Source organism: Passer montanus, unplaced genomic scaffold, assembly GCF_014805655.1.
Source record: "Passer montanus isolate IOZ18808 unplaced genomic scaffold, ASM1480565v1 scaffold1, whole genome shotgun sequence".
NCBI lineage: Eukaryota > Metazoa > Chordata > Aves > Passeriformes > Passeridae > Passer > Passer montanus.
Genome location: NW_024356504.1, coordinates 17,327,875 through 17,342,479, shown reverse-complemented (window position 1 = coordinate 17,342,479; position 14,605 = coordinate 17,327,875). Strand labels below are relative to the sequence as shown.

The window sequence follows — 14,605 nt, the reverse complement described above, 5'->3', positions numbered from 1 at the left end:
CTCTGCACGCTTGTGTCTGGAGCTGTTGTGTTGGAACAGTTGTCTGGGGCAGTTATGGACTGCATTGACTTTTTGGCAAATGAAGATGACAGTGAAACATGACAAAGATGATAACCTGATGTCTAGAGCAGAAGAGAGTGGAACATAGTTTTTAAAGTCAAATAGTTATATTGGAAGACTTCCCAAGGATAGGCAGGACACCAAGACAGTAATAGTGCGTTTTTTGTATTCTTCAGGTTCCCTTCCTTGCAAGAGGAAGAAGATTCAAAATTTCCTGTGAAGTTATCCTAAGATAAAAGTCTTATTTGAGAATTGCAAATTATGCACTTTCACTTAGTCTGAGGTTAGGGGTGTTCTCCTAAGTGCTGAAAAAATTGTCTTAGGTATCCAGTTTAATATTGCCACAGCATCTTAGGTAACAAGTATTTCCTTATTACTGTTTGGATTAATTTATTTTATGTGTTGATCCAGTTGCTTTACTGTGAATTGTATCAGCTTTTATGCTGTTATGATGGTAGTATCTAAGCTGAGTAACTTTGGCTGTTTGATCTTTGTCAGCTTTCCCCTTTAAATTCCTTGTTTTGAGCTCCAAAGTGGCATTGAAAATAAACCTGTGTATAGTGGCTTTCTCCTGGATAGCTATTGATGGAAAATTTGGGTGTTGTGAAGCACATAGTTTTGATGGCTGATTAGTGAAACAAAGAACTTTTTTTCAATGACAGAATTGGGGTAGCTTTTTCTCCTGGATTATTTTGTCTATGTGTTGAGCCTAGCCTGTCTCTTTGAGATCAGACTACAAGGCTTGGGAGGATTGGACAAAACCCTTGCTCTGGAGCTTATGCTGGCAACCCTTCTCAAAACTTGGAGGAGCTCCAAACACAGGACCTGTGCCACTGAGTTAATAATTTTGAGTTCTGCATGACTGTTCTTCTGTGGGAAGAGGTTGTCCTCAACATCCCCAAAGTTGTTTATGTCTTGTAACACTGGCTACCCAAAAAGTCCAGGAGTGGACCACTGGGGCTGAGAACTGTGGCTTGGTGTATCTCAAAGCTTATGTGGGGAGCATCTGCCCAGACTGGAGACTTGATGGGATGCAGCAGCCATGTGCTTCATTGTCTGGCAGGTTAGTTTTTTTGTTAGTGTGGGTCTTGTTTTTCTCAGGTGGTGTTTTTTTCCACTTCCTCCTTTTGGGAAGAGGGGAGTCAACAGACTTCCTAACATGTGTAGGATAGCTTTTGGGTTTTTTTTAGAAAAGAGCTACTTAAACACCTGTTAGCTGGTAGATGCAAGCCACACTGACCTTTCCTCTTGGCTTCCTATTACTGTTTCCCCAGGATTCTAAGATGTTTCTGGCTCTTTTTCTCCATATGCATTTGATAGCAGTGCCATAATGTATAGTGGATCTTTAGACTACAGTCCTCAAGGTTGTGACACAAATTTGTTCTTCTGTAGTGCACCATGATTTTTATCCTATGCCTTCCTTCATGTGTTTAGTAAGCAAGGAAAGTGGAGAGAAATTTATTTACGTTGGTTTGTTTAAAGATTGTTTCTGTGCTTGTAGGCAGAGACTTCTAAGCCCTTTAATGAAAACCACATAGAAGGCAGACCTGAAACTTTGAATGCTCATTTCTCACGGCAGTATGGCCAGCCAATTGTTTCTGGATGTGTTGGGACATGCCTCTGTGTGATGTTAATAAAAAATGGCTATTCTGTGGTAACTAACACTCATTCACACCCTTCTGTAATCTGAATTTTCAAGTTTAAGCAAGTTCTAAATTTCCATTTTAAAAGCAGTTAGACTTTCTTCACTATCTATCCAGTTTAACAGAAGAATTCCCTTTTGAACGTGTGTGCAGCTTCTGGAGTCCAGAAACAAGCTGCCCAGCTAACTTGAAGGGTTTCAGCTAGAACGTGGTAGCAGTTTAATACCCTGTCCCTTCTCCAGTAGCTCCATGCTAGAGAGGTGTCCAGTGAAATGCTTCCCTACTGTGTGAAAATCCATCCACTGCATAGTTGGACGCTGCTGTGTGTAAGACTTTCTCCCTTAAGTGGAGTGTCTGCAGCACAGAGCAAGACCAGCCTGTGCTGGAGGGCAGGGCAGGGGCCAGTATTCAAAGCTGCAGACAGGGAGACCTGAATGAAAGCATCTGCTGTGCTTGTGCAATTGTGGAAGTGGCTCTGGTTTTGTGCCTGTGCTGCCATGGAGAGAGTGCCATGACATGAACCATTTTTGGTTGAGGATGGGAGTTCAGAGTGCTTCTTTCAGATTTGGTGCTAAAGTGACCAAGTGAAAAACTGTAGCATCAGTAGAAACTGCAGTAAAGAACACAGTACTCCCTTCTAGTTTGGAACTTTATTTTAGAAAGAAAAAAGATGTTAAGAGTGCTGATTGGAGGGGGTGTTGACAGTCTTAGAATTTAAAATCAAATCCCTCCTGAGGTGACTTGAAACAAAATGGTGGGAGTTTTGTGTGTCCTTGAGGTGGTTTAGGTTGGGGTAGGGGTCACAAGCAGTAATCTGGCACAGCACTAACTCAAAGCTTGAGGTGCTGTGTGCAGCAGCAGCCAAGGCTTCCTTGCTGCTCTTGGGGATGAGGTTTTGCTGACAAGGAGGGAGTTTAGTGTACAAACATGAGCAGTCCCTTCTGGCTGAGGGTGGTGTTTGGTTGAGGTGAGTCCATTGGTATATTGAACCAGTTTTGATGCCCATCAGCCAGCAGGAATTTGAACTGTCTGCCTGCAATGGAGGGACCTGCACCCTGGTGACTCCTGCACAACCAGTGTGGGAAGCTGGGACACTTGTGGCAATGCTTGTAGGGTTGGGGAAGCTTAGGCCCTCAGGGCTGGATCCAGATGCTGTGCTTGGTGGTGGGAAGATGTGGCCAGGGAAGATGGGGCTGAGGTAATGAACTGAACAGTCTGCTGTGCAAAGGGTGCTTTCGTTTCCAGGCTGGGGTTCTTGTCTGCATCTCATCTGCTGTCAGGTCCACTTTGTCTTATTAAGACCTTTGTGAAGGCCTTATTTGCTCAAACAGAAGGTATTTATTTGCTGCCCCAGTGCTTCCAATTAGCGCACTTGTGCCTCCTTCCAGCTTCCTTCCAGTTGTTTATTGAACCAGGTGTCCGCTGCACAACCTCTTCCCTTACTCTGAGCTTGACCTGCTTTCCTCACGTTGGTGGAAAAAGTAGGGCAGATTTCTAGCTTTGGGTATTATTAGCCAGGAAACAAAAAGACACCCTGGGTTTTTATCACCCACTTCCTAAAAGAGCTAACCTGTGATGAGGGAGTGCTTCAGGAGGCTGTGGTGATGCCAGGAGCCCTGCTCTGTGGGAAGGTGGAGGAGAGCCCTGGGTCTGTTCCCTGGCTGCCTGGGGGGATTAATTTGGCTGCAGTTGGAGGGACAAAAAGAATCCCTAATGAAGGGGACAAGGGAGTTCCTAGGGTTCAAGTACATAAACAAAGCCCAAACATACAGGGGTTTTTTGTTTGTTTTGTCTGGTTGTTATTTTTTTTGTTTTGTTTGGGTTTCTTTGTTTGGATTTTTTGTTTGGTTTTTTGTTTGGTTTTTTTTGGTTTTTTGTTTGGTTTTTTTCTTTGTTTTTTTGCTTTTTTGTTTGTTTTTTGTTTTTTTGTTTGGTTTTCTGTTTGTTTTCTTTTTGTTTGTTTTTTGTTTGTTTGTTTTTTTGTTTGTTTTTTGTTTTTTGTTTGTTTTTTGTTTGTTTTTTGTTTGTTTTTTGTTTGTTTTTTGTTTGTTTTTTGTTTGTGTTTTTGTGTTTTTGTTTGTGTTTTTGTTTTTTGTTTGGTTTTTTGTTTGGTTTTTATTTGTTTTTTGTTTGTTTTTGTTTAATTTTTTGGTTTTTTGTTTGTTTTTTATTTGTTTTTTGTTTGTTTTTGTTTGTTTGTTTTTGTTTGTTTGTTTTTGTTTGTTTGTTTTTGTTTGTTTGTTTTTGTTTGTTTGTTTTTGTTTGTTTGTTTTTGTTTGTTTGTTTTTTTGTTTGTTTGTTTGGTTTTTTTTTGTTTTGTTTTGTTTTTTGTTTTTTGGTTTTTTTTATAAGCCGTTTTTTTTTTTGTTTGTTTGTTTGGTTTTTTTTTGTTTTGTTTTTTTCATAAGCCAGATGCTTCTGAGGTGATGTTGTGCCTCAGAGTGGCAGCAAAGTTCGGCCTGACCTTCCTTGTGTGTGCCCTTGGTTGTCAGAACTGCACTTAGAGTGTGCCAGTGAGTGCTGTTTCCTGGACATGTGTAGTTGGGATGTAACAGAACTCAGCCTGGAAACAGCTTGAGCACCTAGGTTTTGAAAACTGATCATTTTACATTCCTGGAGCCCTGTGTTCATGCTTTATCTTGCTGACCAGCTGATGACATTGATTGCTGAAGGCCAACAGTCAAAACAGGATCCAGATCTCTTCCTGCTTTCACTTAAAGTAGACAGGTTTTCCTGGTGACCTGCTTAAGGATTTTGTCTCCACCTTTTCGGGTGGATGGTGGCAGTTGCAATAATACTGATTATTAATCAGCTGTTACTTTAAGCCACAAATTTACTGTCTGTCACTGAAATAGGGAACTGATGGGTAACTGTATTGTAAGGTTTTTGTCCTGACCTACCTTGTTTGATTCCTTAAAATAGACCAGTGCTGCTTGTATCTGACTTACACAGCTTCGCAGCTGTATGTGAATAACCTATTTTGTGACATGCTTTCAATCTCTTTTTTTTCTTCCAGTCTTAATTTAACCTATAATACTGTTCTTTTTCATTTCTTTCAGAATGGACTGCTGAATTGGGATTTACTGCAGACTCAACTGTACAGCGCTGCTCATTGCTTCATCTATTACCAGTTATTTAAATTGGACTTTTAATATCCTGCCAGCTGCTGTCCACACACACATGGTGCATTGTTGCCATTCTCAGAATTGCATCTTTGAAACCCAGGCCCTCAGTAACCTTCACAGAAGAAAGAGGCGACCTCCTGCGTACATTTGTAGAGGGAGTTTTTGGCCCTGCTGCCCTCTGGCTTTCTGGCTGCTGCTGTATTCCTGAGACACTATGGAGCCCACTATGGAGTACTGCTTAGCGCAGGTGCTGCAGAAGGATGTTGGAAAAAGACTTCAGGTTGGCCAGGAATTGATAGATTATTTCTCAGATAAACAGAAGTCAGCTGATCTTGAACATGATCAGACTATGCTGGATAAAATGGTTGATGGACTGGCCACTTCTTGGGTAAATTCCAGCAATTACAAGGTAAGGATTTGTCATGTGGAATGTGATTACTGTCAGAAGTGTCGATGTCAAATACTATTTGATCTAAATGAAAGCTGCATGGTAGACATTCTATGATACTGTTCTGTAAGCTGGTAATTAGACTGAATCAGAGATTTTGTTCCATATCTTGGTAGCTGATAGCTGCTGTGATATCAAGGACTGAAGGCAATAAGAATTCAGTGAATGGTGTTTTAAGCAGAAGTGGATTTACATTTGGTGTTCATAGTTTGTGATATCCTGGTTTCTTTGTGTACTTTGTTAGCTGGTGGCATGCTTTGATCATCCCAATAGTTTAGCAGTGTTCATGATTTCCTGCCATGCTAAGAGGTTTATGAAACTGAAAAAAGCATATATAAACTGCATTTGTTTTCACTGTCATTAAATCATGCTAGACTTTTGCTGTTTTCTGTGGGCAGCATAGTAGATGAATTGTACTTAGCTCAAGAAAGATAGTGTTTGTATGTGTCTTCTTTTGAATTTGATAATGTTGAGATGAGTTGGTAGGACATGGAGCTCCACTGCCTTGTTATCCCTGCTGTGTTACTTCATTTCCCTTCAGGTTTAATGAAGAAGTCCTACCACAGCCAGGTACTGTGGGAGTGGGGAGGGATTCTCAGCTGCGACTTGGAAAACTCTTGTCCTGGTCTGTTCATGAGGCTCTCTGGAAAATCTAAAGTACTGAAGCTATTGTATGGGATGTAATAATATTCCTTTTGATAAGTGGTGTGGAATCTCAGAGTGTAAACTCCTACAGAGCTGGGCCTAAAGATGGGGGTTGTGCTGGAGTTCACACCTGTAGAAGTGGAGAAAGGACTGGCTGTATAGGTTGTAGGTGCTCTGGAGCTCAGCATACTCAATTAAAATTATTTTTAACAAAAATTTTGACTGGGAGGTGATTGTGACGTTGCTGAGTGTTCTGCACAACTGCATTTCTTTCTTTTCATTTTTGTCAACAAGCAGCTGTTGTAGAAGCTGTTTGGCGTGTAGGGAGAAAAACCCCCAAACACTAGAAACACTATCACCAAACCACCAAAGCTAATGTGGTCTCAACAGAGAATCCATTGTGGTGGAACACATGAAGAGATACTTGGCTTGCTGTTGTGAACAAGCAGTGTACATATAATTTTCTGAGAGTATTACATATTCTTATTGCCCCTTTTCTTGCTAACTGGCTTTCTCTTACAAATGTCCATGATTCTCAGTGGAAGAGTAACCTAAGCACAGTAAAATTGAAATTATTCCAAAATGTGCTATTTGCATGGATTTTATGAAGTGATGTGGATGTGCTGTGCAGTGCTTTGCAATCCCAGTATCACACTTAGTTTGCAGAATTTCTATTCAGATAACTTGCTCGTCTTCCCAACCTTTTGTCTGTTGAGCTACATGTTTAAAATGATCTGTGGTATTCATTTTCCAGTAGCAAACTGGTGGCACTTCTGTACTGCAGTGACTCTGTTCCAGAACTCATGCTGCTGAGCTGGCTGTTCATTAATGTGTGTGTTCTATAGATAGCATTTGCTGTGATTAATAAGTTCTAGTAAGCATAACAGAGACATGTCTCAGATGTCTGGAGGGTGTTTTCTCAGTGAATGAGTATAATAGGAGATTTGAGGCCTTTGAGTGGGGCAAGCTGGCTATGTGAAGGTCAGTGATGTGGTAAAGTCTGCTTCAGGATCCAGGCGAGGCTTAGTGCACCCTCTTATGCCAATCTCTTCCTTCTGTTTTAATGCCTGCATCTGCATTATCGTTGCCTTTTTGCCTGACTGCTTGTGGGGTGGGGGTTTGGAAGCTCAGCTTTGTCTGGTGTGAGAGAGCACAGGGGAGCTGGTGTCATCTGACCCAATTCATGGATTAGTGTGTCAACTTTAGGAGTGAAAGGCCAAGCATCCCTGCCCTAGGATAGCCATCTGGAGAGCTAAACTGCAATGGAGGAAGCTGAATATTTGTAGTCTGTTTCTCTTCTCACCTCAGTCTCTTAATTTGAAAAAGTATCAGCTTAAAACAAAGATTGAGATCATCTGCGTGATTCGAAATTTCCTAGCACTTCACCAATGAAGTGTGTGTTCTCAGAGTAAGACTTGAGTGTGGATAACAAGAGGCATTATACTGGGACAGCATCCAGTGGATTCATGGCTCCTGCCTGTCTAGGACTCCTCTAACTGAACACTTGTGCTTATCAGTGAACCAGAGAAGAGGCATCTGTAAGGCAAACCAGTTTAGTTTGGGTTAAAAGGAGCTTGAACTGATGATGAAATTGCACCTTTACAGGATGGGCACAAGCTTTCTCCATCATTGGCATCCATGTCTGATCTGTGTATGTCATGGCCATCATTGACCTTTTTAGGCTTTGCTGGTTTTCTGTACATTGTTTCTATTTTTTCATGACACTACTTTGTCAAGTCCTTGACCGCAGCACAAAGACTGCAGACAATGGAGTCTTCTTTTTCAAGAGATTCAGGGGAAAAAAATAGAATGATGGAGGGCAGAGATGCTTTTCTTTGGTTGGTGCTGTCTCAAGTCTGTTAAAAACAGCCTGTATAAAACATAGTGAGGCCTAACATACTTCTGATAGCACTCACTACTCTAAAACCCCTTAACAAATCATCTTGTGACCTGATCACTGGTCCCTGCTTTGTAACAGACAGATGCCTTAGGTGCAGAAGGCAGTTGCATAGTTCAGGATGCTTTTCAAGTCAAGAAAACATAAAGGTGATTGTAAGGCACTGAAGTCCAGTGCAAAGCCATTTGCATGTTTGTGCTTCCTAGGAGCGTGCGTGAACTGCACCCAACAGCCATGGCAGGCTTGAGTTTTCTCAGCAGTACTTAGAGGTGTGCAGAAGACATAGGAATGGTGCAGAGTGATAAGATGAATTCTCTTTGAGAGCTCTTACTCCTCTTTGGAGCACAGTTGCTTAGAGCAGACAGCCTGTGTTTGTGTGAGCACTAGGAGTTGTGGATTACACCAGTGAGATTGGGCTGGGAAGGTATTGCAGGATGCTTTAGGCCAAAGAGGAATTCTGCCTCTGGTCTGTTTCTTCATTTGTGCTTTGTTTGCTTCATCAATGCTGTTTCAGAATGGTGGTTCTGCTTGACTCCTTCTCTTCCCCTGCTAAGCATAAAAGATAGTTATTTTGCTGAGCTTTGAATCTCTGAACAATAACTAAGGTCTGCACAGAGCTGTCTGTCTGAAAACATGAGGCAAAACAGCACAGCAGTGTCAGAGGCTTCAGTGTGTCCTCTCAGGTTCCACAGTGCTATGGCAAGGGGAGAGGGCTGGAATTGTCAGTAATCCCCTGGTGAGCCATCTCGCTTTGAGCTGCTTCTGCAGCATTTAGTAATGCGGATGTTAGGTGTGCAGGATCTCCTGGCTCATCTGCAGCTGGTGAGCCTTTCTCAGTACCCAAACCCTGATGTAAATTAAGGTGTAATGTAAAGTAATATGTCTTAAAGTAGTTTCAACCAGCCTGCAATTCCAAGAGGTGAGCTGAGAGTGTTTGGCAGTGACCTTCTCTTGCCTGCTTCTCCTCAACAATGAGATGAGGTCTCTTGCACCTTTTTCCCTGGGATGTGTTGCCTTTGCTGGTGGAGTTGAGGTTTCCAGTGGAAATAGCTCTTGTTATTGCAGGGTTTTTTTATACAAACATCCAAGAGGGAGATTGGTGGTGACAGAGCCTCCAAGCAGGTCAGGGTCCAACATACTGAAGAGAGATTCTGTTCAGTGTTTTCACTTGTTGCAGAGTGGTAGGAGAGGCCAGCTTGAAGTGAAACTGGATGGAGGTTTGCAGTAAGGAATTGGATGCAGCTTTGTATTTTTTTCATGCACTTTCACAAGTAGTGATTTTTTGGCAGTGCACTGCTCTCACTGGACAGGGTTTCCTTTCCAAGGAAGAATATCTCACCTTGCATGGAATGGTCCCTTTGTCCCGGTGCAGCCAGGTCTGTGTGAGGCTCTGTGCCCAGCAGCCTGTAGGACTGGGTTTTGCCTCTGAGAGGTGAGTTAGGAGCTGACATGGTTAACAGACCCCGGGTCTGAGGACACATCCACAGCCTCCTGCTGTGCTGGTAGACTCACTCTGTCTGGGCAGGACTGTGTCCTGAGCTTTGTCTGTGTTCATGTATGCACCAATTCGGATTTGATTTGTTTAGTTCCCAGCTGATTTTGGTACTGAGAGAGACATCATTCTTTTTAAAGTAAAATGTAAGATGTTAACGAGCATTTTTTTGATATGGTGAAATATTGCACAGATATTTTATTACCCCTGACAAAATTCCTAATGGTGTTAGAGAAAGCAACCTTCCAGTCTGATCTGTTTCTGAATATCAGGCATTACAAGGGCATGTTTCACTGAGCTGAAGAGAAATAAAACTTACATAAATTAGCTGGCTTTCTTAAACTGTGTATCGAATAATTTTTTTTTGCTTGCTAATTGAGGGGTAGAACAGATGGCACAGGCTTAGTTTAAAGTGACATCCATTAGAGTTACTTAAGCTGATGAATGGTTGTTCACTATAAGCATACATTTGTTCTCTATACCGTGTTTATTTTGGTTGAAATTCGGTAGAAGAAATCCTGATTTAAGACATAATTATCATGCATGGTTATGGGTTGATATGATAATTTGGTGAGAGTGTTTTGTTGAGTATTTAATGCACGGAGAGAAAGGATTTCACCATCTGTGGAAGAAAAAGAGACTTGTAAAGGGTTTCCAAGCAGCTGCTGTTAGCTGCTGAGTTTTGAGCTGCTGGGAGTGCATGAAGATCAGTAATGTATATATTCATCTACTGCTTTCATCCCTCTTTACCATGAAGCTGGAATTGCTAATAAAGATGAATTAAATTAGTTTTGGTGTACAAAAGCCGAGAGAAAGGGTCTGTGGAGGAAAAGTGATCTTGAGATCCAGACTTGAGAGTTCAGCCAATTCCTTGCATATGCCCATATTGCAAAAGGGACCATGGCAGAAACTGTTGTTGATAACTTCCTTTGTGGGAAGAAGAGTTACCTTAGGAAGGGCTAAAGATTCATTCTGTTTGAACTGCGTTGTGGACTGTGCCCAGTCCTTATTTTTAGACTTCTGTGCTGGCATGCTCCTAATAGGTGGGTTTTCCTGCCTTGAACTTATGGAAGAGCAGAGTTCTGGCTCCAGGATATCCAGTTTCCTGTAGGCATTGATGTTAATTCCCAGTCCAGCTGATCAGTTGTTTTTTCTCTGGCTCTAATAGCTGGACCTGCCTTCCCAACACTTAACTGCTCTGTATGGTAATTTGATTGGATTATGGTGCAGCTCTTACCTCTGTGGTATCAGCAGTGTGGGGAGGGCCACAGAGGGTGCAGTGCAGAACAGAAGATTGTAGCAGCTGGAACAGATCAAATACAGTAGTTTCAGATCTTTGGATTCAGGGCAGGAGAAAAATTACCTGCTCTAGCAAGTCAGCATTTAGAATTTCCCTGTAGCTTTTTCTTCTTACTTAAAAGGTAATAGTGACTGGTGTAGCAGGAAGGATTGTCCTTTTCTGACTGTAGTGGGAAGAGCTCTACTGGAGCAGTAATACTTTCTTGTTGTTTTATGCACAAAGTGGATGTGCTACTGGTTGCATAAAACAAAAGGTTTGTGAACCTTTGTGTGCCAAAGAACAGTATCTCTCAGTTGTTTACCAAGATATTAGCAAATCAAATACAAATAATGAGAACCTACAGGATCCCAAGGGAACGTGCAGAGTGGAGACAGAGTGTTGAAATAATTAGGACAGAAGTTTGTTTCCATAGTGGCACATTCAAGGTCTAACCTCTTTTCCACCGGCTTTAGAGCTCAGTATCCAAAGCTCCATTCATGAAATGGAAGGGAAAATAACCCCATCCCTGACAAGACAGGTAGCTTTTGTGAACCAAAATCTATTTCCTTTGGGTCACCTGGTTCAGAAGTAGCTGAAGCCTGGAGCAGAGTCCTCAGGTGTCTCGAGAGTGTCTGCAACACAGCAACCTTACCAACCTCACGATCTCCATAAGGAGATGCTTCAAACCCAACCAAGAACTTCACATTCAGTAAAACTCCTCCAACTGTCTCCATCTCTCTTGTTTTGACCAAAGCAGCCTGAGTGTAATTGCAACATTTACATGGGATTTTAATTAAATGACAGCTTGATATCCTGTCTCCTCGTGGCCCATAGTGGATGGTGAGAAATGAATAGAAATTTGGGCTACAAAGTCAAAGTCTCCCTTGCATATCACTCTGGCTTACAGAGATTTGATTCCCTGGTTTTGTTTGCTGACCAAATTAATCTCCCATAGGATTTTAGTACTGGGAATAACAAAAGTTGTCTGGGGCTAATTTTTTTTCTTGTTTGTTTGCTGTGTTGTTTTTGTTTCATTTTTTTGAATTTTTGTGTGTGAGTGGTTTTGGTTTTGTTGGGTTTTTTGGGGGGGAGTTTCTTGGTGTGTATTTGTTTGGGTTTTTTTGTTATGTTTTTGTTTTGTTAGATATGTTTTCTCCTATGTGTTTGGTAGAATGACTACCTCAGCATTGGCAAGGCCAAGAGATTCTTGTTTGGGACTGTGAGTCTGGGTCAACACACAACAGACTGAACCATTGTGGTTACTAAATTGAGAGGATAAAGCTATTCCTTTAATGCTGGTGTAGTGTTTCGTTTGCAGCACTTGAGTCCTGTCACTAGGGTCTGTTAGAGGTCTAACAGAGTTAGCCAGGTCTCAGAAAACCTCGGTGTGTATTGCTTCACTGCAGGCTAAGGGTCACAGCTGATGCATTGGTGGAAAAGGCAGATTATTGGGGATTTATTTTCATGGGATAAGGGTGTACTAATGCTATTGTAGAGTGCCTTATTGGGCTCTTCTGTGGCATGTGTTGTACAGTTCTAGTTCCCTGTCTGCAGGAAAGGAATTCAAGCTGGAACAGGTGCAGGGAAGGGCTAGTGGGGTGTTCAGGGTATTGGAGAGCCTGCCTAACCAGAGGAGACTAAGAGGTTTGGCTTGTTTAGTTTACAGTATGAAGGCTGACAGGGAACATGACTGCTGTCCATAAATACTTCAGAGGAGTGACCGTCAGGGATGGGAAAGAACCCTTAGATTTAAAGGGCAAGGTTAGCACAAGAACAAATGGGTGTAAACTGGCTGTGAGTAAATTTAGACTGCATGTCAGATGAAAGTTGCCTGCAGAAAGAACATTGGAAAACTCCTGGTGATGGGTAGATAAGGACAAGACATTTGGTTTTAGGATAGATCTTGTGATGATTTTGAATTGCTTATGTACAGTGTGCAGTAACAGGATTATGCATAGTGGTAGGGCTATTTTGTTTCAGTCCTTTGTGTGGTAGAACAGATATGATACTGTCTTAAACTGCTTGAACACTTTAAATAAAATATTTTGAACAGTGTACTGGTTTTGGTCCTCAGAAATCCCAAAGTGACTTAGACTGTTCATATTGTGCTTGTTTTAAATAAAATATTTTGAACAGTGTACTGGTTTTGGTCCTCAGAAATCCCAAAGTGACTTAGAGAGACTGTTCATATTGTGCTTGCTACTTCTGCAGTAAAATTAGCAGTCATTTATATGCGTGTGGGACCCATCTGCCTTCATGTTTAGTAGGTAGCAGGATGAGTAGGAGTGAATCCTCACTTTCCCTGACACGACCTGAATGGAAGGTTAGTGTCAGTGCTGGATTTACTTGGGACCTTGATTTTTTTGCTAGTCTCTGAATTGTTCAGTGGAGTTTTGTTGTCCTCTTGATGCTGAAAGAAATACTCATCAGCCCCCAGGGTCCTGCCACCAGCACCAACCTGTTACCTGCTCCCTTGAAAGTATGCACATCCTTCCATGTCTTCTTTGTGGGATATTCCTTGAAGTTGTCTTAAAAGCCATCCCTGTCTCACTCTTTGAACTTCCACATGAAAAAATTGTATACTGAAGGTCCCACTGTTAGTGTGCTCTAGTTGCCTCTGACTTGGTCTAGTTTTAATTAAGTCATTTTGTAAGTAGGGAAGTTGTATGAAGCCTCATTTTCTTTGCCTTTTTCTTTGTAGGTTTGCTGGCATCTCAGGCTTTTGTTTTCCTCATGCTGAAGTCTGTGTTTCAGTGGAATCTCTTTTCATTACTTTATTTGTATTTGCATATAATCTTTGGTATCTCTGTTTTCCCTACCATATTAGGTTGAAATTTGCTAAAATTGGCTAAAGAATTCAGAAGTTAGGTGAAAAAAGAATAGATGAGTATTAGATCAACAATTTAATTATACCTTCCTTAAAAATAGGACTGAAAAATACCTGATAATGCTTTTTTAAAATGTTCCAGTGTGCTCTTAGCATTAAGTGCATATATGGGTTTTTTTGGAAGACCAGCAGATGGGACTGGGTAGTCTGCTGCAGGGTTACCTTTGTGTTTCAGATGTGCAGTTCTGGCTCTGGCACCCTCCTTTTTCAGCAGGTGCATTTTGGAACAGAAAGGTAGCATTGGCTATCTGGCAGCTGGATCAGCCCTTAGAGTCACGGGGTAACTCAGGTTGCAGGGGCCTCTGGACTCACCATCTAGTTTCATCCACCATACCACTGTACACTGTCAAGGCCCTAAAACTTATTTATTACTTATTACTTGTTTTTTAGCAGAATTTATTAGCTGGTAAGTGCTAAGTGTCCCAGTATCAGAGGTGCTTACATGAACTGACTCCCATGTAAATGTTTTTGGGATGCCAGTGATGGCAGGTGACTCCGAGTCACCCAGGGTACCAGTGACAGCTTACCTGAGGCTGAGCACAGTCAGCTTGCCTTGCTCAGAGCTGATGGCTGAGCTGTGCTTTGTGTGAGTGTGTATGAAGCTGCCCCATGTAATTGTGTCCCGTGTGTTGTCTGGTCTGTGGCTGTGTCATTAAATCTAGGAGGGAACATAGTGGAGACATGTAGTCTGAATTTTTCCAAATGAATGTTGCCTCCCACAAATCATTCATTACTTTCTTTTCTAGATGAGATCTCTTTTTAACTAGGCAAAACCTACTGAGTTCTTCATTTGTGCTAAACATGGAACTTTAAAACAAAGCAACATTTGAGTATTCAGGAATCAGAGCAATGACTCGCAGTTATCAGACCATACAGAGCCTGATAATTTTTTATAGTGTGGCTGGGATTTTGGCCAGAGGAAAGAATGTGTAGGATTGAATCTGCATTAAGTGTGAGAAAATTTTTGTGGCTACTAATGCTTTTTTATCTCTAAAAGTAACCTTCTGGAGAGAAGTTTGTAGAAATGATGAAAAATTGCACAGTAGAATCCCATTCTGACATGGAACCACAGAATGGCTTGGTTTGGAAGGGATCTTAAACATCATCTGGTTCAGCCCCCCTTCCACTG

General features: G+C 41.7%; 1 protein-coding gene across 19 annotated transcripts in view; it reads left to right on the top strand.

The window, feature by feature from the left end:
• The window catches only part of CLASP1 (cytoplasmic linker associated protein 1), a 168,105-nt gene that overhangs the window by 6,489 nt on the left and 147,011 nt on the right, over window positions 1–14,605 (top strand). For 13 of the 19 annotated variants that reach the window (XM_039701680.1, XM_039701830.1, XM_039701839.1 and 10 more), the window contains one exon: window positions 4,763–5,237. In XM_039701680.1, coding sequence (XP_039557614.1) covers window positions 5,043–5,237 — 195 coding nt within the window. In that variant the 5' untranslated portion in view covers window positions 4,763–5,042. Of the gene's footprint in view, window positions 1–4,762; window positions 5,238–14,605 lie in introns of those variants that run through there. The other 6 variants (XM_039701812.1, XM_039701788.1, XM_039701779.1 and 3 more) reach the window with 1 other exon arrangement.